The 25,855-nt window shown below is 32.4% G+C and overlaps 1 protein-coding gene across 2 annotated transcripts in view; it reads right to left on the bottom strand.

Moving 5' to 3' along the window:
* LOC145276965 (protein O-linked-mannose beta-1,2-N-acetylglucosaminyltransferase 1-like) overlaps positions 1-25,855 on the bottom strand; it is a 260,297-nt gene that overhangs the window by 123,874 nt on the left and 110,568 nt on the right. For both annotated transcript variants that reach the window (XM_080128508.1, XM_080128507.1), the window contains 2 exons: positions 21,734-21,818; positions 13,654-13,780 (listed from right to left, as the gene is read on the bottom strand). In XM_080128508.1, coding sequence (XP_079984634.1) covers positions 13,654-13,780; positions 21,734-21,818 — 212 coding nt within the window. The remainder of the gene's footprint in view (positions 1-13,653; positions 13,781-21,733; positions 21,819-25,855) is intronic.

The following is a 25,855-nucleotide window of genomic DNA, read 5'->3' on the forward strand; positions in this document are numbered from 1 at the left end:
TGTTCACCCAAGTGTATACAATTGTTGACAACAGAGGTTAAATGAAATATAGTTTTTAACTCATAACTTCCTTCTAAATGTTCGGACCAATTGCATTTTACCATAAACTAATATGAAACAATGACTTCCACCTCACTCCACTTTCAGAAACTTTGAAAATACATTTTTCTTAAATATTATTTTAGTTTTACTAAAAATAATATTCTGCATGTGTATTGATTATTATCATCATTAACAAATAATAATAATATAAGATATTTTATTACGAACTAGATGTGCCTGGTCTTGCAGACAACACTAAATTCTTTAAAAAAATAAATAAAGTATAAAAACTGAAAGAAACCAAGACATGTACATGTGAGTATTATGTTTTTTGTAAGTAAAAAAAAAAATGAGCTGCGATCAAAATCTAAACCTAAAAACACCGAGTCTAGTACAATAACTATTATGTCAGCTTGATACTATCTTTAAAATGTGTTTTCTAATATACTTATTCTTAACATAATGTGAACAATTCACGCATGCACAGTCGTGACACAGTTGACAAGCAGATAAAAATCCAATGTCGCCCAAGCACCAATTTTTCAATCTTGACCCCTTAACTGCCCGTATTTTCCAGATGGAAACAGATTAGAACGTTTTCCATATGTCTAAATACTATATATACCAAATTGCGAGTCTGTAGATCCACAGCATATAGGTTGAGAAGTGTCATTACACAAACATTTTCACTTTTATAGATAGATGCATTATTTATTTTTTTTAAATATATGAATTTGACATTGAAACAATTGATGCTTTAAGATAAATAGCATCAGGATTATTAAGAGGAATTTCACTAATAACTAGTGCATTGGTCATCTAACCTTTATGAATTCCACCATTTTGAACTAACTTTTGAATTTAAATATTTGATTAATAACAAGCTAAGTTTGATCAATAACAAGCTATTTCGGCTATAAGTAAAAAATCCAACAAGACTAAATAAATATAGCAAATGAACATAGTATAAACCCATCCAGGGATGGGAATTTTTTTAGTACATAGATAATCCCATTTAGGGGTTTGTAAGGATTAAGGATCTTTCATTTAGTTTTATATTTCTGTTTGTTGAATTCACAACAGAGTTTCCTTTTTTTTACAAATGAATTAAATTTGTGAACATCAAATTCTACCTTTTACTTTTGCATCTCAATTGAATGCTGTTTATTAAGAATCGTATCCGGAAGAATCAGTCAATTATTCTTGAAACAAAAATATTAAATCTAGTCACTGTATCATAAAATTGTGGAATTATTAGCACTGTTTATAAAATATTCATTCAAAACAATTTTTTAAAATAGTTGTTAAAATGTTTGATCCCTGATTTCTTTTTATATGTTTATAAAAAAATTGAAAACCTCTTTATACCTTTATTTGATATGATTTTTGAGGATCAGTGGTTTTGTTTCCTCTTAACTAAAATCCCCAATTTATTTGTTCTTTTTTTTTAAGGTCAATATTAAATTTTCTCATTCCTTTTAAAGCACTACAGCATGTGCTGCTGTTTTTGTCTCCTTTTTTGATCTAATGAAATTTAATGAAAAGGTTTTTTTTTTATATTTTTGTTCTTGTAATGTCTTGCAAGATAAAACCCAGCAAGCAAGGTTGGACAAAAAAATAAACAACAAAAAAAAAAAAACAGATTTAAATTTCACCCTTTATTTTGGCAGAGCAAAAAGAAAAAAGAAAAGAATGTTTTCATTCAAATGACAATTTTTTTGACAGCCGTTTTTATTCATGTTGAATCGCACATCTCGTTTTATTCATGGCTTTTTCTGAAATGAATCCCAAACAGCTTCATTCAGAAAACTTTTTTTTTTCATATTTCTATCTTCCACCTGCTTTCTTTAAATGAAATGAATAATCAATACTCTCAAGGATATTTAAACTAAAATAAAACTATATAAGATACATATAACTACTTAATTTACTCACATAAAATTAATATATGAAAGTATAGATTTATGCGTAAACTTTAAGTATTTACTTCAAAAGTGCTCAAGACGTAGGTAGAGCTAGTTAGTAAGTTATAAAATGTATATGGCGATTAAGCTACACTGAATATTCCGCGTTTCATCCACTCTAGGACTTCTCAGGCTTATGCGTGAATTCTGTGGTTGTTTGTCGTTTTTATATGCACATATAAAAACAACAAACAACCACAGAATTCGCACATAAGCCTGAAGAGTGGATGAAACGCGGAATATTCAGTGTAGCTTAATCACCATATACATTTTATAACTTACTAAGATACGTATCAAGATTTAAGAGAAGTAAATGAAATATTTAAAGATTAATTTGGATGGACAGCATATTTATTTATATTTTTCTATCAGATTTATGAATAAAAGAAACTATTAACAGATTAAAACAGAACTAAATCAAAGGGTCCTCTTTATACTCAGACCTATTGACTGGCTCGTTTCTAAGGCTGATCATGTTATATAAAGCCACCATCCATTCATCTATGCATAGATTATTGTATTCACATCCAGGCTAGTGCACCAACCACTAATCTTTCTTCCTTAAACAGAGGACAAAAAAAAAAAAAAAAGAGTACTATCTACCAAGCTCAAAACCGTGTCATATCATCGCAATATTGCATCCCTGTGGTTGTTTTGAGGGTACTTTTACAGAATGTGCTGCAATTAACTTACTGCATTTGTATTGCCTCAGCATAAATATCTCTGTAAAACCTGACTATCCGGAACATCTTACCCCTTTGCTGTAGAGGTCTAACTCTTATCCTCGAGTGGTCTCTGGGTGATTCATTTGTAAAAAAAAAAAAAATGTCTAACAAGATTACTCCACTGTGATCAGAAAAGGACAAAATAAATAATAGAAAAGTTAGTGCAAGTCATGGTGTGGGTGGGTATCACATTTGGAATGTGGATGATATTGTCTTAATTACTGCAAGGTTGAGGATAAAACAAATTGTAAACATTTGGTATCATTTGCATTCTACTGTTCGTATCTTGAGTTATTTGCACAATGTTTCAGCCAATATAAATATATATGGCATAATCATGCTAGCACAGAAGTGTACCGTGTTAAATTCAGGAATCTACACAGATTTTAAAACAGAATGCTTTATATAATCCACAGGTGCAGCATGCTCTTAATCTCTCAGTCATGACCGGGTAGAAGTCCGTAGCAATTTGCAATTAGATTTTTCATATCACACGCACTGCGGATTGAACCATCAACCTCCAGAATAGTGTCAACTGCAACATAATTTTATCTAGTACTTTATCTGTTATGCCATGGGTCTTTCCAGATAATTCTAGTATGAATTTTGTGAGACTTAAACCAAAATTACATAAGATTTCTACCTGGTTATAACTGAGGAAACAAGAGCATCTTACCATCATGAATTAAAATATAGGCTTCCATGCAAAATTCTGTGCAAATTCTAGGTTAACAGAAAGATTTGCAAGTTAGATTCAATGTTTATCTGTCAGAATGGTGAGGTTTGGTTGTTTTTGTTTTACGGCATATCAACCTTTTTCAGGTTATTTAATTCAGAATCTAGTTATTTTGAGGAACGATTTTTAATGGGGTATATTTGTTTTTTAAGTCGGATTCTATTTAACCCATAGTTGGGACCCTAACAGGTACTACCACTCCGGGTCAAAGTGGACCTGGGAGCAATGGCAATTAAAGGGTGGCTCCACACTCCCCAAGGCCCGCAAGCTGGAGCCTCACCATCGGATATAGTTTTAGGTCATATCCAGGACCCAGAACGGTGAGGATCATTGGATCGTCCTGGAGGGATGATAAGTGACATAAGCTAAATTTGAAGCAAGAGCTGCACAATCTCTAACCACTCCTCTCTAGAGTTGGCACTGCTTGATTCCAGTGACAAGGAGTAGTTCAGGATAACTAGAAAGCAAGTGGAGAGCACATACAGTACCTGGTATTCTTCAAATGGGCATCCATTTTAGTACTGAAAAGGCTCAATGATGCTTAACTTTGGTGATCTAATAAGAAGCACTGTGTTAGCGTGATTATACCATATAATTTTAGTTAGATAAGATACACCTAAAGAGGTTATATCAGCAAAAACGCTGTGAGAATAACACTCAAGCTGAGTACAGTCGTTCTAATAATCCAAATTACTTGTTTGCTCTTTCATTGCATGTTTAATTTACTTTTATTTGTTTGTTGTTTTGAACCTGAAATATTTAATGCGTGGATCATATTTTAAAATTTTACACTCTTGCACACTCAACAAAGGAGGTTTGAAAATCTACTGGGAAGCGTTTTCACTCTGACTTCAATGGAACTGTTAAAGATACTTTTACTGAATTAAATAAAAATAATTGACGTGCTGCCTCTCCCTTTCCCCCCTCTCTCTTTTTTCTACCTTAAACAAGGCATATTGCCACTTGGAATGTAAGGGGCTACTAGTTGGGATCATGTCCAACAGGGGACTGTGGCGAATAGAATAGTGAGATGTCTGTTAACATACATTTAAAGTTCTGCAAGTTATTACAGTCATGGAAGCAGGGAAGAAATACCAAAGTCCTACACTTCAAGTTGGTTGGTTGGTTGTTTTTGTTTTACGGCATATTAACCGTCTTCAGGTTATTTAATGCCGAATCCAAAGATTTTGAAGAAAATCTTTTTTTAATAGAATATATTTGTTGTTTTCATGTCGGTTTCTATTTAACCCGTAGTTGGGATCCTAACAGGTACTACCACTCCGGGTCAGAGTGGACCTGGGAGCAATGGTAATTAAAGGGTGGCTCCACACTCCCCAAAGCCCACAAGCTGGGGCCTCACCACTGGATATAGTTTAAGGTCATATCCAGGACCCCCATTGAGGGACTTTTACCCTCTGCAGGGAGGCAGTCGGCGTATTCTAATGCCCCACCGACAGGGCCCTACAGTTCAAGGGAAAAACTACTAAGGTTTTCAAGAATTTAGAGACCTCAACAGTGAAGTGGTGATGTTTCGCTGCTTGTCGGCTTAGTCGAGATTATGCATGCTGAAGAGGCACAAGTGTTATGTGTTCACCAGAGCATATTTGATTAAAGCACTTGTAAAACTGTACAATACGACAGTTCACAACATCAGAAAATTAATTTTAATGCAAATTATGTTCCTTTTTTATTCACTTAAAATAAACAAATGCAAACTAATTTGATTTGCATAACTGCATCGCTGCACTATCTCAGATGTCAAAAGTAAAACATTGCAAGTTGTCTCTGGTGATGTCACTATTTGGAAATGTTTGAATCTTCACTAACAACTTATGATGTAAACATTTCTTCCGCTTTCTGGTTTAGGATTATCACATCCATCAAAACACTTGTTAAAAGTGCTATATAAATTAGTGATGTGACGTTGCCAATATTTTTCCCAATTCCGATACAATTACCAATTCTGATTCTTTTAAATTTATAAATATAGAGTTGTTTTCATGGGGGGGGGGGCTGAATTACCATAAAACCCATGTAATATGTACATAAATTTTCGCAATTATAAAAATACACTTGTTAGTGGTAATTAATAGATTTTAGCTTTACTGATAATTTAAAATCAATAAATATCTATTTTTCCATTATTAATGCAAGCCGTGAAGAATTACGTTTTAAATAAAAACAAACAAAAAAAAAAGAAAAAGAATTTTTGGCATCAGAAAATAGACACACATTTTTCCGATTCCGATACCCCAAAAGTCCTTATGTTTTTTGGATTCCCAATTCAAAATAATCGTCCCAACACTAATATGAATTAAAAACTTTTTAAAGTCCTAACAATTAAAGTATTGTTTTGACTATAATTTGGTATGATGGAAAGACCCTTGCGCCCAACTGCAGGAAACTTTGAAAATATACTTTTCCAAATTTTTTTACAATAAATAGAAAGTTTGGCATCTAATCGATATCAATTTACTAAATAAATAAAGAAAGAAAAATTAGAGGAGGAGAGAACACATCTCTAAATTCTGAAACAAAACAAAAAATTAGAAAAGAACCCCTTTCCTTGTAAGTAATTTTGGTGATTAAAATAGGATTTACCCATGTTTTTTTATGGGAAGAAAAAAATTAAATGTTCTAAAAACATTTTTTGTAAAACTATAAATATATAATGTTGAGTTATTTGTCGCACTGGCATTGATATTAAACATCTATTTTTTTTTCTATTTTAAACGTGAATACAACTTCCTTATATATTTAGTTGTGACTATACCAGTGACTTCAAAAACGATAACTAATTTGCATATTCCTTTAAAAATGAACTTTTATTAATCTGTTCTTTTTTTTCTGTTTTCTTATAGGATGATTAGTTTCATTTTACTATTACGAACAGTTTTATTTATGCATATTTTCTACATTGTGCATAATTGCATAGGATTTGGAGCTGCATTTAGAATAAATCTATATCTGCAGAACGGTCTCTACCAAACTACTGTCAATTTTTGGTCTACATACTTAAAACTTGATAAATAGGGTATTCAGACCCCGAGAACAAGACTGATTTGTTTCTTTTAGCTGGAAAAATAGCTCCTAAGGGGTCAAAATTGAAAAATTGGAACTTGGCAGGTGTAAATTGACCCAATGTGTATGCTCTTGGTATGCACAAATATACATTTACATGTGTAACTGTTAATCTGTCAAGTTTTGATATATATGTATCATTAGCTCAGATGGTGCTGAATATTGCTAGAGAGCTAAATGTTTTGGTTTCAATTATAGTTGACAGCATATATATTATTTTTTTAACTTTTGAAATCACTAATATATATATTGAGTGATAATACATACTAGTGATAATATAATAATCACTGGAGAATTGGCTCTATAATAATAAAAATGAAATTTGCATGAATAAAAATATCATATTTAAGTGTATTTTATGACTGAACAATGCTGTGCAGCCTGCTAGTAAGTAAATAAAATCAATTTATGTAAGTTTAGAGCGGGGGCTAGGTTCCCTATGCTATAATTGTAAATAAAGTTCATTTACCGTCGCAGAAGTTATTTCTTGGGAATGCAAGGAGGCCATGGTTAAATTCTTTTAATATCAATTGTGTTGGAAAAGGTAAGTACTAGGTAGTCTATTAGTAGAATATCAATTAGGGTAGAAGGAATACAATGTTTACGTGTTCCTCTTTTTGCGATTCAACTGAACTGGAAGTTCTAACGGAGTTGAATCATACTTTTATAACTTTTAGGTCACATATTTTTATTAACGAAAAAAGTTTTACTATTTAACAACGGTTTTATTTATAAAAAGCTTGTTGTTAATTAAAAATAGGCGTATAACAAAATAAGCTTGTCATTAAAATTGCTTTTTTGAATACAAATATTTTTAACTTTGCCATTATAAGACGTCGAAAAAGGGGTAATACGCAAAAACATTTTAATTAAAAAACACTATTTTAAATTGTGTACACTTTACAGAGTAATAAAAAAATATACAAATATATTTCTTTTAAATTTTACAGATGAAATAAAATTTTACGGGCTTTTTCTGGAGGCAAACAAACGAAAAACATTTTTAAAATACATTTTATTTACAATTTTTAATAATTTATTTTTTCATAAAAACAAAATCTTTGAAATTTACTTGACTGCAAACGATGGTAAAGTTAGGAGTTTACCATTCAAAAATGGTTTTATTGGATAACAGTTTTATTTAAAATTTAAAAATGTGTGTTTATAACAAAACTTTGTAAATAAAATATAGAATAAAAAAGTTTACATGTTTATACTATGAGCAAACAAAAAAAATTAAAATATACATAATTTCATTTACAAATCGTTTTACAACTTTTTATATAAAAATAAAAACAAACTTTGCTAGTTACTAAGCTTATTATAAAAGCGGTGTTACATACTCGTCTTGTTATTGCACATTTTAATTTAAAAAACTTTGTTCAAAGCGTAAAACTTCTTATATTGTCCTCGTGGAAGGTAAATAAATGCTAAAGCTTATATATATATATATATATATATATATATATATATATATATATAATGTGTGTGTGTATATATATGCGTGTGTGTATATGCGTGTGTGTATATATATATATGTGTGTGTGTATGTATATATATGTGTGTGTGTGTGTACATATATATATATATATATGTGTGTACATATATATATATATGTGTGTGTGTATGTATATATATGTGTGTGTGTGTACATATGTATATATGTGTATATATATATATATATATATATATATATATATATATATATATATACACACACACACATTATATATATATATATAAGGTAAAAACATTTCTAATTAAAATGTATTTTAAAAATAAAATTTTCTTCGCTTTTCTATACAAAAAAATATAAATATTTTTTATTCTGTAAAGTTTAACTACTACAAAATAAATAGATTTCAAACTACTTAAAAACACAAACAAAATAAGCCATATAGGTAAAAAAAAAAAAAATGACATTAGTCGCGTTGGTAGCTTCAAGGCTAAAAGCCCGAACACTTTTAATTAAAAAAAAAAGTTTGGCATATTGTATATTTTTGTCTGCTTGAATCGCATTTAAAAGTGTGGGAATTTTTTTTTAAGGTGGAGATTTTATTTACAAGAACACGTTACACTTTTTAATAATAATAAAAAGAAAACATTTGTAAACAAGCCTCTTAAAAACGAAAATAAGCAAAAACGCGCAAAGACCGCATTTCACGAGCGTTTGGAACTGCGGAAATTACAGCTACAAATTGGCTCATATCGGCAGTCTAGAGCGGGCATGCGCACAAGCGAACTTCACTAAGAATGTGCAACTGTGAATTTCGCAGCTCCAAGCAAAGTTTTACTTTTATGCTTATATGAGTATGGGGACAATTATCGACATTAAGCTTAAGGATTATATATATATATATATATATATATATATATATATATATATATATATATATATATATATAATTAATGATATATTATCACATAGAAAGAAAAAAAAATAAACATATTCTTTTTAACGTGTATCGATAATAATGAGTAGAAATGACTTGGGAGTGCTGCAGTCCCACAGCTCCAGGCACGAGCCGCCACTAAGATACTCCACCCCATTATTTTAAAATAAATATTTTTGAATAAATATTTGTTTTCACGCAAATAAAATAGATTGATCTAAGCTTTGGGGAATTGAAGGGCTAGGCTATGGTTACTATAGGTTTAAATAGCAACTAAGTTCCTCTCGAGTACAAGAAAAAAATCTGTATCAATAAGTGTGTTCATGTGGCTATATTTCTACCATTACTAAAATAATAAGATATCATATAATAATATAAACAACAACAACAAAAAAATTATAAATAAAAATAAAAGTAACTACAACAAAGAAATAAATGAAAAGATTACTGAAATAAATGTCTTAGCAGACATTTGTTGTTTTTGCTAGAAAGCAAATGTTTGGAAATAGAATTTGCTATTCTCAAATAAAATTAGAGTTCTAAATAAGTTATCTGAATTAGCTTAATTTCTCTGGTGTATTCCAGTAATGTTATTTTGTTAAAAATGCAAAAAGGAACATAAGGAAAAAGTCAGTATGTATAAGTAATAAAAAAGACGTAAAAATGTTAGTATTCTGGAATGTTATAGAAAACGTATAGTAGGTAATAGAGAAAAAGAATAACATATAAAATGAAACACAAACAAGGTTCATTGCATAATTATATCATGGACAATTGGTATCCAGTGATATTGGGAACAGTGGGAGTAAACATTATGAGAGTTAAAATAGTGGAAACTTTATCTTTTAAAGTATGAAATTTTTAAAGGAATTTAAATGAATGTATATTTTCTGGAAACATGCATGAAGACTTCACTTAAGCTGATGGAACAAATTAGCATATAAAGCTTTTGGTTCTAAACCTAAGATAGCCAAAGTGACAGTGAGCGGAAATCAACTAACTTTGTTATATAGATATAGATAAACAATATAAATTCAGATTCTAGTGATTATATCTTTATTTGTAAAAAGTCTAATTCTTTATAGTCTATTTTATCATTGTTCAGAAAAACAAGATATATAGACATATCCTGGATTTTTAAAAAGGGTGATTCATCAAGAACAAAGACTAGAACAATATCCAGAAAAAAGAAATTTTCTATGCATAGTTTTGGGTCACTGTTAGTTTCATAATTAATAACCAAAAACTAATATTTAACATGAAGCAGTAACCAAGCTTTCTGTTTCCTTCTACAAGTTACAGGGTCGGTTGCTTTTCATTTATGTCTTAGAAGAATTGTATAGGGAGTTCCATATGGGTTGTCCATAAGGGAGATTGTGTGTTGATTTAGTACTTGCTTGTGAAAGAATGGAAGACCTACTTGTTAAGCTAAAGAAATGCTGTGGAAAGTAAAGGTTTGAGAGTGAATATTATCAAGACCAAAGTTATGATCAGTAGTTGTAGTGTTGGAAAGTTCCCAATAAGTCGAAAACTCTGCTGCTCAGTTTATGAAAACAGAGTCAAGTGCAATGCAATCTTTTTCTGGTACTTGAAAGTATTGGGTACACAAGTTTATATATAAATGTGTAAGACAATAGAGATGGATGAGAACTCAGACGTAGACAAAGTAAATTTTGATGGCTAAGCTATTGAGGTCATCAATAAGTTTTTCTCTTAAAATTGAATCTGTATTGATCATGTTTAATACTTGAGCATTCTATTTTACACCAACCTTGTGTCAAATATGTTTGACTCAACATGACTTTACTTTAATAATCAAACAAGAACCAAAGTATCACCATGATTATGTTGTATATAATGGAACAATAATATGTCAGAATTGTAAACGATGAAAGAAAATGGACAAAATTTGATTGAGACAGCTTAACATGTATTTGTTGACATTGGTTTGATTTGGTTGGGGTTTAACAGCTCATCAACCACTGTAGAGTCATTTAAGGAACAAACACTATTTCTGGTCATATCAATTTTAATCAAATTTCATTTATTCGTTTATTAAGGTTTATTTCGGTATTTTTTTAGTTTACCGACCCCTCGGCATTCACCTTTAATTTGTCGACTTTGAAAGGTTTTCGGGTATGCTGAGAACGAATATCGCATTTTTGCGCAAACATGCAGTTATCCATATTTGAAGACATTCAGTATCCAACGTAATCACTATTGTTTTTGCTGGCGGCCATCTTGTTTCCCATTTAGGAAAAAGAGCCAAACGGAGCCAAAACATGACCCCCAAAAATATTTTTCGGCTTCAATGTCGAAATGACCCCTCACCCCACCCTTCAAATATTTTTCCGCTTCCCGATATCGAAACGGACAATCTTTTTTTAACTTTCTTAATTACATTAATTTTTTCACTTTCTTAATTACATTAATTTTTTCACTTTCTTAATTATATTCATTTTTTCAACTTTCTCACTAAAATGCGTGCCCGCGCGTAGTCACTTGACATTTCACAAGGTGCATGAATATATGGCAGTCATTTTAAATGACAAGAAATATTTTTTCATAAAATAAAGTTTTCACCTCATTTAAGAGTAAAAATATTGCTGTCAGTAAGTTTTCATGAGCGGTTTACAAAAGCATATTTTATGTTTTTTGTTCTTTTTGGGGGGAACAGGGGTATTCAATTATAGAACTTGCAAAGTTTAAAAGGTGCTTCTGCTGTTTGATTAACCGTTTTTCCATGGAGGGGCAGGGACGGGTGTGTTGTGGTGTGTGTGTGTTTTTTTTAGATCAATTAAAAGGGGTTAATACCATGGAAACTGTAAATTTGCAATGGATTTGATGATCAGATTTGTGGCCAGCAATTCTGAATATCCTTAAAAAAAAAAAAAAAAAATTTGGTGTTCTGTTGTAGCAAAAGGTAATATTTACCTTTTAATTTATTTTAATAAATATTACTCTAAATACTGTTTTTAATTTGTGGTCTTTTATTTATGTTTTTTCCTTTCACTCAAGATTTCTTAGAATTTACCCCTTCCCCCTCCAATAAACCTTACTTTTTTTTGCGCCAATGCCGGTGGTGAGGAGGAGGGCATATTTAGGTTCTTTTGCCGTTTTTGTGTCATTGGAAAACAAGATGGCCATCATTAAAAATGATAAGAATTACGTTGGATACTGAATGTCTTCAAATATGGATAACTGCGTGTTTTCGCAAAAAATAAATGCAATATTCGTTCTCAGCGTACCCGAAAACCTATAAAAGTCGACAAATTAAAGGTGAATGCTGAGGGGTCGGTAAACTAATAATTTACCTTTATTTCTTATGCAAAGTTTTATTTCTTGGTTAGGGTGTATATATTATTTTCTTGTTCTATCATTTGTTTTGGAGATGTTGTAGTATATTTGTGTTATTTTGCTTACTGATGTAGTTTTACATTTTTGTTTCAAATTTTATTGAATAATTTTATTTCTTTAAGATATGCTATTAATTGGTCTATCTTCATGTATTATTTAAATAGATCTTTTAATGCTTTTACATTAAAGTATTTTTTCCGAGTGTAAATTCAGTGCAATCAATCATGAAATGCCTTACAGGGCATGACATTCTATTCACCATGGAGGCTTTTCTGCTTCACATAAAAATTGGTAGGTTATTTTATTAGAGTGTTCAATACGAAGTCAAGAAAGGATAACTCCTTCCTTTTGTGATTCTTTGCACTCTTGTACCCATTCACCTAGAGTTGGTTTTATTATTAATAATTTATTTGGGTTACAGTTGTTTTAGTACATTTGCCATTTGTCTTGGATATATGATTGTTGACATTGAAATTGAAAATGGCTATGTTGCATTCTGTAGGGAAGCATTCCCATAACATTTTCCACAACTGGGAAGTTTTTGAAAGAAACTGTTTATAAAAGTTCTATTTGATTATTTTTATATGGAGGAATAGAGAACAATTATTTCTGGTGTTTATAAGTTATTTTTTTTATGGCAATTGCTCCAGATAAAACAGCACACAATTTGGTGTAAGGATGAAAAATTGACAAGATATATCTGTTGGTCTTAGTCTTGAATAGAACAAGATTATATTATAGGTAAAATAGTAAAATGAAGAGATTTCATAATTTTTCTGTTTTTAGAAAGAAATTATTGGAATAAAAAGTTATATTACAATGAGATATCATAACGATGAATTGATGGAGACCACTAGACCAACAAATCAAACGAGCTGGAACAAAGGATGCAGGGAATAGATGAGACAATTTGGGGAACACATGTCATAATAATATTTATAGAAAAGACTGAGACTAGCAACATTGTGTCTGTGAGGGTGCAAAAAAGAATAAAGGGTTGGGTTAATCAAATTACAGATACATTTCTGTACCTTATCAACAATCCTCAAATGAGACAGAGTTCTTGCTATAAATGTTTTAAAGGAAGAATCCGAGATTGGAGCTCAGTATAGCATGTTCCATGGAAAGAGCAATAGGGAAAGACTAAAAACATCTTTTCTGTGAGAAAAAACCTGGAAGGAAAGGAAGAGAGAGTCTCTCACTAGATTACAAAATCAATGTTTAATTTGTCCAGGCAGGAAAGGGTGCTTTAAGCAACATCTTCCCAGATGCAGTAGCAACACTCTGTCTTGGGCCATATCTGACTCTTGTCGGTATACTTATGTTTTAAGGTTCAAAAAGTATGCAGATCTTACCTGTTCAAATGTACTGAATCCTTTAATTCCTTTCTGACCAATAAAATACCAGACATCTCGAAACTTGAGGTTTTGAATCATGCTGCTGCCCAAAGAATTGAACAGAATCCTGGCATGGTTGCTGAGTCTAAAAGAAAATCAAAGAATTATACTGTTACAATAGCCAAATCTGTTTTGTTTGGTTTATTCCAAATATATTCTATTAGATATACTATATATATTTTATATGGTACTAGATAGGAGATACAATTTGAAAAACAGACACACAGACATAGTGAGATTTATATATTGGACTAGATATCTCTATGATAACTTCTACAATAATAAGATATCATAAAAGTTACAATAGGTAAGTAAAACACATGGGTAAGTCATGACATAACATTATGTTTTAACTCAACACACATGAAAATAAAACTTTGGTTAATAGAACTGTGTATAAGTCTTGGTTGTCCATGGCGTGTCCATTATACATCTATTGTGTTAAGTTTTGAGACATTTGTGTTGAACAAAGATGGCGGCATAGTTCAGATCAGTAACCAAGATGCCGACCAAGAATCAAATGCGGTCCGTCGCGTAGTTAACCTCTTAAGTTCTGAGATATTATGTTGAGCAAAGATGGCGGCGTAGTTCAGATCAGTAACCAAGATGGCGAAAAAGAATTAAATGCGGTCTGTGACGTAGCAAATGGTAAACTGATTGAATCCAAAATTCGACGATTTTTATAATAATTTTGCGACGTTTTGATTGGTTGTTTAGCACAGCCATTGGTTATAAAAATGATTGGCGAATCCAGTTGTCTCATACCCCCCCATCACAAGTCAAAAACATTTTACACACCCTCCTTTTTGATATAATGGAAAAATCCTTTCGGATTCAATTTTGGTTTCACTGGAGAAAAGGAAAGAAAAATAAATAAATAAAAAAATAAATGAACAAAGAAAAATAAACCAATAAAATAAGTTTTTTTTTTCTTTTTTCTTCTGGTTTTATGGGAATTTGTCTTTATTCTCATCGGTCAAAAAGAATTAATATATTGGTATAATGTGTGCAAAAAGAAACCATTTTTTTTTTTTTTTTTTTGGATACATATAAAAATAAACACTTTTTAAATATATAACATACAAATAGAATACTTTTCGAATACATATAAACATATACACAAAAATTCACAAATATACATTTTTGTTTTGTTTTAACAAATGTTTGGGAAAAAAAAAGATACAAAAAGAAATATTTGACAAAATAGGAAGTTTACAAAAGGGTTTTAACAAGTGGCTTTTTTTTCTTTTTTTTTTTTTTTGTAACAAAAACTGGAAACATTATGTTAGGTATTAATTGGTTAATTTGGTTAGTAAGGTAGAAATGGTCGCAGTTTAACGTTGTGCCGGGACAATTTACAATTTTTTTTTTTTTTGGTGTGATTTTAACTGTTCATGCTTCTTTTGTGTTTCTGAAAAGAGATTTATTCATAATTAGATTCCAAAAAGTTCGGTTATAAAATGTCTTCATTTTATTCTTTTTATAGGTTTAGTGAAAATGTCGGCTATATTATTCTCAGACGTCACATAAGTAAGAGTAATAGATTTTTTTCTTATTTCATCCCTTATAAAATGATATCTGATATCAATATGCTTCGACCTTTGATGTATCATAGAATTATTTGCTAATAAGATATTGCTCTGATTATGACAATGAATTACTATAGGTTTTTTACTTAGATCTGGTTTTAAAATAGATTTTAGAAGGGTGTTCAGAAAAATTGCCTCCTGCGCGTTATGAGTAAGAGCCACATATTCTGCTTCACAAGTAGAAAGTGCAACAATTTGTTGCTTTTTAGTTTTCCAAGGTTCAGTCTTTGACAGTCTAAAACAATACCCCGCTATACTCTTTCTATCCTCAGAGTTAGCCTAATCTGAATCCGAGAAGCCTTCTAAATTTAGAGGATATGTGGATTTTTTAAATCTTAAAGATTGTTCCTTGGTTCCTTTTAGGTAACGAAGGATTTGTTTTGCACGATTAAGGTCTTTAATTATCGGTTTCGATAAGTTTTGAGATAGCTTTGTTACAGTGTAACATATATCAGGCCTTGTTGCAGTCATCAAGTAGATGAGGCTTCCTACCATTTTCCTGTATATTCGGTTATCTATGAATTTTGTTTCGGTCGCTATATTTTTATTTATGTCCATTTTGACGGGAGTTGAACGCGGCTTACAATTTTGCATTCCGAACTTGAGCAGAATTTTTTCAATGTATCATGATTGGTTCATAGTTATAGTTTCATTTTCACAGGTAAATTTTATACCGAGGAACCATGACAGTCGTCCAAGGTTGGCCATTTTAAATTTTTTTATTTAATTCATTTTTAACATCTCTTAAAGTGTTTTCACAGTTTGAGGCAAGTAATATATCATCAACCCAAAAAACCAAAATCAACAATTTATTACCTACATATTTGGTATACATGCACGCGTCTATTAATTTCTGTCCTATTAAATAATTATGGAGTGTTAAATTCCAATTGTGTGCACTTTGTTTTAGTCCATATAACGATTTATTTAATTTCCCCACCCAATTTTTATTTTTCATTTTAAATCGCTCTGGAGGATAAATGTAGAGTTCACAGTCAATCGGAGCATTTAAATAAGCATTTTTTACATCCATTTGATGTATTTTTAAATCGTATTGCGTGGCAAGTTGTAATAAAATTCTAATTGTCGTTAAATTTGTCGTTGGTGAAAATGTTGCACAATATTCCACTCCAGGAATTTGTCAGAAACCTTTCGCTACAAATCTTGCTTTAAAAGTTTCACTGCCAGAAGCTGTGATTTTTTTGGAAAAAACCCAGCGTGAAGAAATTATATTTTTATCTGTTGGTTTTGCCACTATTTCGTATGTGTTATTTTCAGATAAAGCTTTCAATTTGGATACCATAGCTTGTTCCCATTCTTGGTGGTTTTGTGAATTAATCGCCTCATTATAACTTTCCGGTGCGCTGTTCAACGAATAACAGTAATCCACGGCGTAATCTTGTATCTTTTCAATTTTTAAGAAGTCTGGCCTTTTTCGCTCCCTTATTGGGTATCGACGTGTCTGGTTACTGTTTTCGTCAGAAGTACTGTAATTGTCGTCATTATTAATATTTTCATTGTGATCAATTAAGATGCTAGGCAATAGTTCACTTTTTCATTCACTGGATCGCCATTTTTAAAATTTAATGCATCATTGAATTTTACACATCTAACCCTTTTTATGGCATTTTTAGCTGCAAAGTAGATTAAATATGCCGGACTATATTTATCGTAACCTACGAAAGTACCTTTTTCGCTTTTAGTATTTAGTTTACTAGTGTTTTCTATAAAAGCAAAACAATCAGAACCAAATAGATGCATTCTGTTCATTTTAGGTTTTACACCGCAAAACGCTTCATACGGCATTTTTCCTAGCCTCTTATTGAACAATCTATTTCTGATATATGCTGCTGCCATTAACGCGTATGTCCATAAACTATGCGCTAATTTCAATTCGATAAGTAGGCATCTTGTCATCTCAAAAAGGGTTCGCCATGCCCTTTCAGCTGTGCCATTTTGGAAGGGGGAGTATGGCACCGATTTCTCGTGTTTAATACAGTGGTTAATTAATAGAAGTTCAAAGTCTTTACTAGTAAATTCAGTCCCATTGTCTGAGCGAATACATTTTACTGAACCGTACGGGGCAACATCAGCTAAATATTTCTTATTAGCGAGGATAGTGTCAGATTTGTTTTTTAGAAAGTAAACCATAATTAAACCGGAAAAATCATCAATAAAGTTCAAAACGTACCTTAGATTGTTTCTCCCCATCGGGCTGATCGGACCTGCTAAGTCACAATGCACAAGTGAGAGAATTTTCGTAGCTTTTTTGTCTGGCATTCGGCTTATATCTTTTGTAATTTTCCCCTGTGCACACACATCACAATTTGGGAGATCGTCTGAAGGTATTATTTTCATGCCTTCGATTACATTTGGTAATTTTTTAATATCAGCTGTATTGCAGTGTCCTAGAATTTTATGCCAGGTTTCCAAGTCGTGACAGGCAGTTTTTGAAGGAACCATACTTTTTAAATAATATACTCGGCCATTTTCTTTAATGTCAAATACAGTTCCATTGCGGTATGTCAATTTTGATGTATTTTGGCCAAATTGTATATTCGCGCCTTGTTTAATTGCAGCCTGCACGGAAAATATGTCTTGCTAAAATGTAGGTATGAACAGAGCATTTTTTAGAATACAGTTACAGATTTCGCCTTTATTATTTTTTAGGTATATTTTAGCATCGCCTTTTTTCAAGACTATATCATTTATTTGACTACCGTCGGCAAGTTCAACAAAACGACTTTGGGGATTAAAGTTTGAATCAAAATTAATAAAATCAGATTCCTCGGTGATAACGTGCGCTGTAGCACCACAGTCTACAAGGAGGTTTTTACCGTTTGTGGTATTGTCAAAGTTACATGTGAATAGAAATGTATGTTCTTCCACAACGTTTTTTACGGAGTCCATTTTAGAGCGTTTATATCGACATTGGAAACTTTTGTGGTTGGGTTGTCCACAATTATAGCAGATAATTTTATTATTTTTCTTGGGAAAATTACTTTTGGAGAATACGTTGCGGTGAGTTGCGTAATTTGGTGGTGTCTGCTTTCGAGAAGCATTTTTGAACTTCATAATATTGCTGGAGTTATTGTCCACGAGCATACGATTAGTCTCTTTGTAACTGCGCAATGCCACTTTAAATTCGCTGAAATTTAGTGGTTTGGATTTCTGAGTTATTACAATTGTAAATGGTTTAAAATCGGCTGGAAGTCTCTTGAGGGTCATTGATATCAACAAGCTATCGCTTATTATTTCACCTGAGAGTTTTAAGGCATTGGCGGTTGTTTCTGCCCTTATGACGTAGTCGGTGATCATTTCATCCTCGTTACGTTTCAAAGAGGTTAATTCTGTATATAGGGATATTATTTTCGGTTTCCCTTTCGATAAATAATGTTCTTGTAATATGTTCAATGCTTTCCTCCCATCATCCAATGCGTCTCTTATAATCAGAGACAGACTTCTATCGTCTAAACATTGAATCAGTTCTGCAAAAACAGTCGCGTTTTTTTCGAGAAATTTAGGGTCGTTTGGATTCTCTGTTGTAGATTGTATGACTTTGTGTAGTTTTTGAATCCTTAGATATCCCAGAAATTTTACCTGCCACAATTCGAATTTAGATTCCGATCCGTCAAAGAAAAGACGGTGGCTGGGCGCATAACCTGTTAAGTTTTGAGACATTTGTGTTGAACAAAGATGGCGGTGTAGTTCAGATCAGTAACCAAGATGCCGACCAAGAATCAAATGCGGTCCGTCACGTAGTTAACCTCTTAAGTTCTGAGATATTATGTTGAACAAAGATGGCGGTGTAGTTCAGATCAGTAACCAAGATGGCGAAAAAGAATTAAATGCGGTCCGTGACGTAGCAAATGACGAACTGATTGAATCCAAAATTCAATGATTTTTATAATAATTTTGCGACGTTTTGATTGGTTGTTTAGCACAGCCGTTGGTTATAAAAATGATTGGCGAATCCATTCGTCTCATACCCCCCATCACAAGTCAAAAACATTTTTTTACAGGAAATCAAGTTTTTTTTAGCATTTATAGACAAAATCATATGGATACTAATGGTAGCTTATTAGAAGGTTTATTACTAAGAGAGGAATAGTCACAGAAAAAACAACACTTTAAAGTGATAGGTGGTAGGGTTTGCTTTCTAATTTTAAGTATTTTTTTTAAGAACTCAATTGGTTAATAGATCTTATTAGTTTTAGTAATTTTTAGTTATAAGTAAATAATTCAGAAATTATTTGGCTTGATATTTTTATTGACTTTGTATTTTTTTTGTAAATTTACTTTCAACTTAATTTAAAGATGAAGCCTTAGAAGTATAGAGCAAAACCTTTTCCTTTACCAAAAATAGCGACTTATACGCCTGAAAAAGGTAAGAGGTTACATTGACAGAAACGTTGTGCAAAAAAAAACAAAAAGAAACACTCAAGATGAGAACATTAGTCTGATTAATCCAAAGAATTCACGATATTATGATGTCCAAATTATGTGGTTCACTTAGCAGCCATGCTAGTGGAGTGCCAGATTATTACATACAGGCTATTTATAGGCAATAAGCCAGGTTATACTGATTACACTAAAACAACCATATTATACAACTAAAAATAAACATTTCACTGGGTATTACTTGTTTAGAATATACAAAACAAAAGAACATAAAAGTTAATATTCATATTTTTCTGTAGAATTGTTTTACTTGAATGTGCATTAGAAATTACCTTTAAAAAATATATTTTATTTATAGACGCTTTTAAATGCTGACTAAAGTATAGAACCAATTAGACAAAAAATGACTGAGTACAAAAACACAATTGAGTGTGTTAAAATATTTTTGTTTCATTTTGGGCTTTAAATCTTTAATAACAAAGACGAAAATAAAATATGCATATTTTTGTTCCAGACTTTGTCATTATGCTTTCAAACAATTGGCAACATCAACAGTGCATGAAGAAAAGGGTTAGCAATAATGGGATAGTAAACCAGTGGTTTTGCAAATTTCATAGTAGCAAAAAGGTGATGAGTTTGACAACGTAAGCATAATATAATAAAAAAAATGTGTAAATATGCAACAAGAAGCATAATTTTCACAAAATCTTCCAGGATCTCAGCATGTTGTTTTTTATATTACTCAAGGCAATAAAAGACTTATATATTTCCCTATTACTTGGTAATACTAAACTGATTTTAACTCCCAAATATTCATAACATGAAATTTTATAGATGCAAGGGTCGTTCCAAAAGTAAAGCCTCCTATTTTTTAACTCAAAAAGTTGAAAAACTACAAGACAGAAATGGAACCATTAAAACAAGCTACCTTTTGTGCACCATAATTTTTTTTTAAATAGTCATCACCATTGCCAATGCACTTTTGCCAACGATGAATGGTGACTGTGCAGTAGTATTATTGAATCAAGCAAATTTTATGCTTCAGAATTTCTTTTTCTACATAGTTACCACCATTCTAAATTGACATCTACTGCATTGGCTTCATAAACGTTCAACAAGTTCTGATGAATGTTGATTGGTTCTATTTTTTTCTGGATGGAGGAATTCAATGATGCATCTCTGCTTCTGACATACATCCATGACAAGAGTTGCTTTCTTAGAGTCTTAAACTGTTAATATCTGCAACAGAGACATGAAACTTTCAGGTTATGAATGCATATCATAACAATGCAATTTGCAATCCCCTCCAATTCATTAAAGAGAATAAAAAATAGGAGGCATTACTTTTGAAATGCTTCTCATATTACTACTTTACATTGATTTTTATTAAAAAGTTTTGGAGAAACTGTTTAAACCTTAAAACTCATCATTTATCAGCAACAAGACCCTTAAAGGTAAAAATGGTTGTGGATAGTAATGTGCTCTTAACGATGAACGGTTGAAAGCAATTGTTAAACAAAATCCATGTTAAATCATTAGAGAAATGTTTGGTTGGTTGGTTGGTTGGTTGGTTGGTTGTTTTACGGCATATCAACCCTTTTCAGGTTATTTATGCCGAATCCAAACTTTTTGAAGAAAAATTTTTTAATAGAATATATTTGTTGTTTTCAAGTCGGTTTCTATTTAACCCATAGTTGGGACCCTAACAGGTACTACCACTCCAGGTCAGAGTGAACCTGGGAGCAATGGCAATCAAAGGGTGGCTCCACACTCCCCAAAGCCCACAAGCTGGGGCCTTACCATTGGATATAGTTTAAGGTTATATCCAGGACCAGAGAAATGTTTAAGGCACTTGATGTCAGTATTTTAATAGCATCCAGCCATCTGAAGCAAATTGTTAAAATGAAAAAGCTTGATAAATGGATTCAGAAATAAGTCTCTAAAGCTGGTCATTATTTTTTGGACAACAAAATAGTCCAGTTACAGCATGAGCAATTGCCCCCAACTCCCCAAGAATGAAAAAAAAAAAAAATGTTTTGGTCACTTACTTAATGGCAGCATCGTCCCACACAACTACCATGATAATGATGTTTGTTGGCAATGATTCTAAAAACATTTCAAGATCTGTACTATCTGCAGAAATGGAAAAAATAAAACAATAAAAACGTATTGATTTTGGGAGATTTGAGATAAGTGTTGATTATTTGGATTATTTACACTATTATTCTCATGTTTACGCTGATTATAAAATGCAGATTAGAATATTTAGTTTTTTATTTAAATTAATGCACGTGTGAAATTTAGCAGTTAAAAATAAAGTAACAGAAAAATATGAAATTAATATATTTACTTACCCATCAAAAGTGTTTGTATTCACCAAAAATTATGGAAAAATATCAAGTAGAAATTTACCAATAAAAAAAACTTAATTTACTATTTCAGGTTAACAAGCTTCAAACCAATTCCATCTTTGTATGGGAAGAATAGAGATAATCTTGTACAATGTACTGACCTAAAGGCACATAATGATGTTGCTTTAACATAGAATCAGATATAGCAAAAACTCATTTTTATCTTTTTATTAAATGTTACTCAAATTTTCTTGTAATTTCTGTTGTACACAGACATCTGACTGATAAGTATGTATCAGTGATGAGACGATTTCAATATTTTTCTGATTTCGATTCTTTATAAATTTTTAAATATTTAACTATATAGTTGTATTTTTCTCAGATTATTGTAAAAACACACATGTTAAATATGCAAATATTTTCCGAAACATAAAAATATACTTGTGGGGGACGCTCTATCGATTTTAGCTTCACTGGTGGTTTGAAATCAATAAATATTTATTATTTTATCATTATTACCAGCAATGGAAGATTTTGCTTTAAACGAAATCAAATAAAAAAGACAAAAGAATCGTTTTGACATTGGAAAATCAGTACAAATTTTTCCAATGATAATACCAATGCCGATACCCTCAAATATTCCGATTTTTCCAATTAATCATCCCAACACTAGTATGTATAATCATAATTTTTTTATTATTCTATTTTAATTGTCATATTTCATTTATACTGAAGTGGCAATTACTCTAGGGAGGTTGAACTGGCTTACTCTGGAGGAGGAAGCTTCATGGGAGTATGAAATTCATAAGTGATCCTCAATCACATGTATATTTCACTTGTGCATCAATCTGAACAAGCATTTTAAATTAAATAAGAAAAACACAAGATATCATTGTTGGGGATTGTACGAGCCTTTTTCAAACCTCACACAAAAACACACATTCACATTTCAAGCTATGTCATATACATACGTGCACACAAACATACACGCCTATGTCCACACATGTACACATATTCACGTTCGCGTACATACACTCACATGCTAACGCACACATATGTACTCACACACGCACACACGAACGCACACATGGACGACGTCACTTCTGCTTTCTAAGGAATTATACACATGCGCAAATGACCACCGGAAACGAGTATAAAACAAAGAGACAAGCTGTTTCTAATCCTTTTAACACCAACTCTCGACCAGAGAGGTTGGGCTAACCAGCCGCCTCCCTTTCGGGAGGCGCACGCTCGCGCGCGTCACGCCCACTTACTACTATGTATGGGGCACGAGCTAACAGACTGTATGTACACATTCCCACTCTTTCTCTCTCTATCTACTACTGGTCCCTGAGAACACCTTCGCGTAGCTGACTACTAACTGACGTCAACTCTCATATCCTCTTCTTTGTCTACACGCTGGACTATCATTCTCATTTCCACTACAACACTTATTTCTCTTCCCACACGCGAACAAACGATAGTGAGATGAACACACATTTCCTATCCTTCTACAACACCTACCCCGCAACGAACATTGGTTACACTCGCGCGGACATGAACACATGTTATAACTAAAACGTTCATTCTTTCAACAGCAAATAAACGACGTTTATCTTATCCATCAATTGAGTCTTTATTTCCTTCGATTCCATTCGTTTCATTATTCTTTTGTAACGGGATTGGGATATTTATATATCGTAGTCCCTTACAGGATGCACCCCTACTGCCTGGAATAATGAACTATTCCATGACGTTACTTCCATCCATGATGTCACTTCCGGATAACGAGGACCAGTTGACATAGTGAGTCAGAGACGGATACGCGGAGAGTATAATCGGCACCAACTAGTCCAGCAGTTGATCAAAGATATTGCTCAATTTACCTTTTTCATGTATTTTTGTTAATACAGAGTGACCCAAAAAAAAACGAGCCCCAACTCTAATTAGGCCCTATTTCTTAATGTCTTGTCCGAATGAAATGAAACTTTGGTCATAACTAGTTTATTATATTCAAAACATCACATCAAAACACTTTGGCCTTTTTTTTCTCTGTTCTACAGCATATGTTCTAGATGGCCTCCATTTAGCTTTTGTTTTTGGGGGTCACCCTGTACATATTTATTTAACAGTTACTGTGTTCTTCCTCATCAATTATTCAAATACTAACATCACAACAGTCATGAAATGAAAATCCATGGAGACAGGATGTATGAAAAAATACAAAAGAAAAAACAAATTAAACACTGGAATAAAGCCTCAAACACGACAGTTTTATCAGTTTCATTTGGATTTTTTTTTTTTTAAGACATTTGGTGACCTGAACACAACAGCTAAAACGCTTGTTTTTGAGGACTTATTCCTGTTTAATTTTTTCCCCCTTTTGTCTTTTTACCCAAACACTCACAAGTAGTAATACTAAATATCCGATAGGCTCATAAGAGTAGTGGTAGATGGACAAAAATCAGAGGCCTGCAATATAAATGCTGGAGTCCCTCAGGGGTCAATCCTGGGCCCAACTCTCTTCCTGATCTACATCAATGACCTCCCTAAACACATACTTAAATCATTCGTTGACATCTATGCTGATGACACGACCATCTACGGCAACACATCAAAGGCTGTAAATGACAAAGTTCTCTCTGATTCTCTCTCCTCTGATCTCGAGCGCGTGGTTCAGTGGGGGAAGATGTGGCTGGTTACCTTTAATGCATCCAAAACCAAACTCCTATCCTTACATCATCAACGCTCTGATCCCCATCTGGCATCAATTATGATGGATGGCTATCGTCGTGGTGAGGCCCCGTGTTTTGACAAGCTTCTGGGTTTGACCTTTACTCCTGATCTGAAATGGAACACGTACATCAAGTCTGTTGCCAAGGTCGCTGGAAAGATGGTGGGATCCTTCTACCGCTCCAGAAGATATCTCACTACTGATGCAATTCTCTATCTATATAAAAGCCAAGTACATCCAAGGATGGAATACTGCTGCCATATCTGGGCAGGAGCTGCTAAAAACAGCCTATCCTGCCTTGACAGAGTACAAAATAGACTTTGTGGCTTAGTGGGGGATGCCCTTTTCTCTACCCTGCAACCTCTCTCCCACAGAAGAGACGTTGCGAGCCTATCCTTGTTTTATCGTTATTTCCATGGCAGGGGCTCGTCTGAACTACAATCTCTGGTCCCCCCTCGCCAATCTTTCACGAAAAACACCCGTCTAGCTGAATCCACTGTGAAAAATTTCCCCCACTCTATATCTGTGCCTAAATCAAAACGCGGATTCCATGAACAAAGCTTCTTTCTTAAAACTGCACGCCTGTGGAACTCTGTTCTGTCTGCCTGCTTCCCACCGGACTACAACTTGGATGTCTTCAAGTCCAACTTTAACAAACTCTTAATGAACCGCCCCTTAAGTAAGCACTTCATCAAATCTCCACACTAATATAATGTACTTGCAATAACCCTTATCCCTGAGTGGCTTCCGGGCCTTGATAAGTGGTGATCACTGTGTAAAAAAAAAAAAAAGAAAAAAAAAAAATCCAAAATGAAATTAGATTTAAGACTCCCAAAATTCATAGCAAAACTGTCCACAAAGACACATAAGAGATAAAAAAAAAACCCATTAATAATCAGATTTATGTGACAGCCACTTGGAATTGAAGGTTCATTCAGCAAAATCCCACCCCTTCAATGTAGACACCCCTTACCTTTTGGAAAGCTTTCAATTCTAATAGCTTATTTCCTCAAATTGTTTGTCTTCAGAATTTCTCCTATGCTCACTGTTTCCATGACAGTACCAACTTGCAGAAATTTTAATGT

The sequence above is a fragment of the Euprymna scolopes genome, chromosome 5 (assembly GCF_053919585.1).
Source record: "Euprymna scolopes isolate OS-2025 chromosome 5, ASM5391958v1, whole genome shotgun sequence".
Taxonomy (NCBI): domain Eukaryota; kingdom Metazoa; phylum Mollusca; class Cephalopoda; order Sepiida; family Sepiolidae; genus Euprymna; species Euprymna scolopes.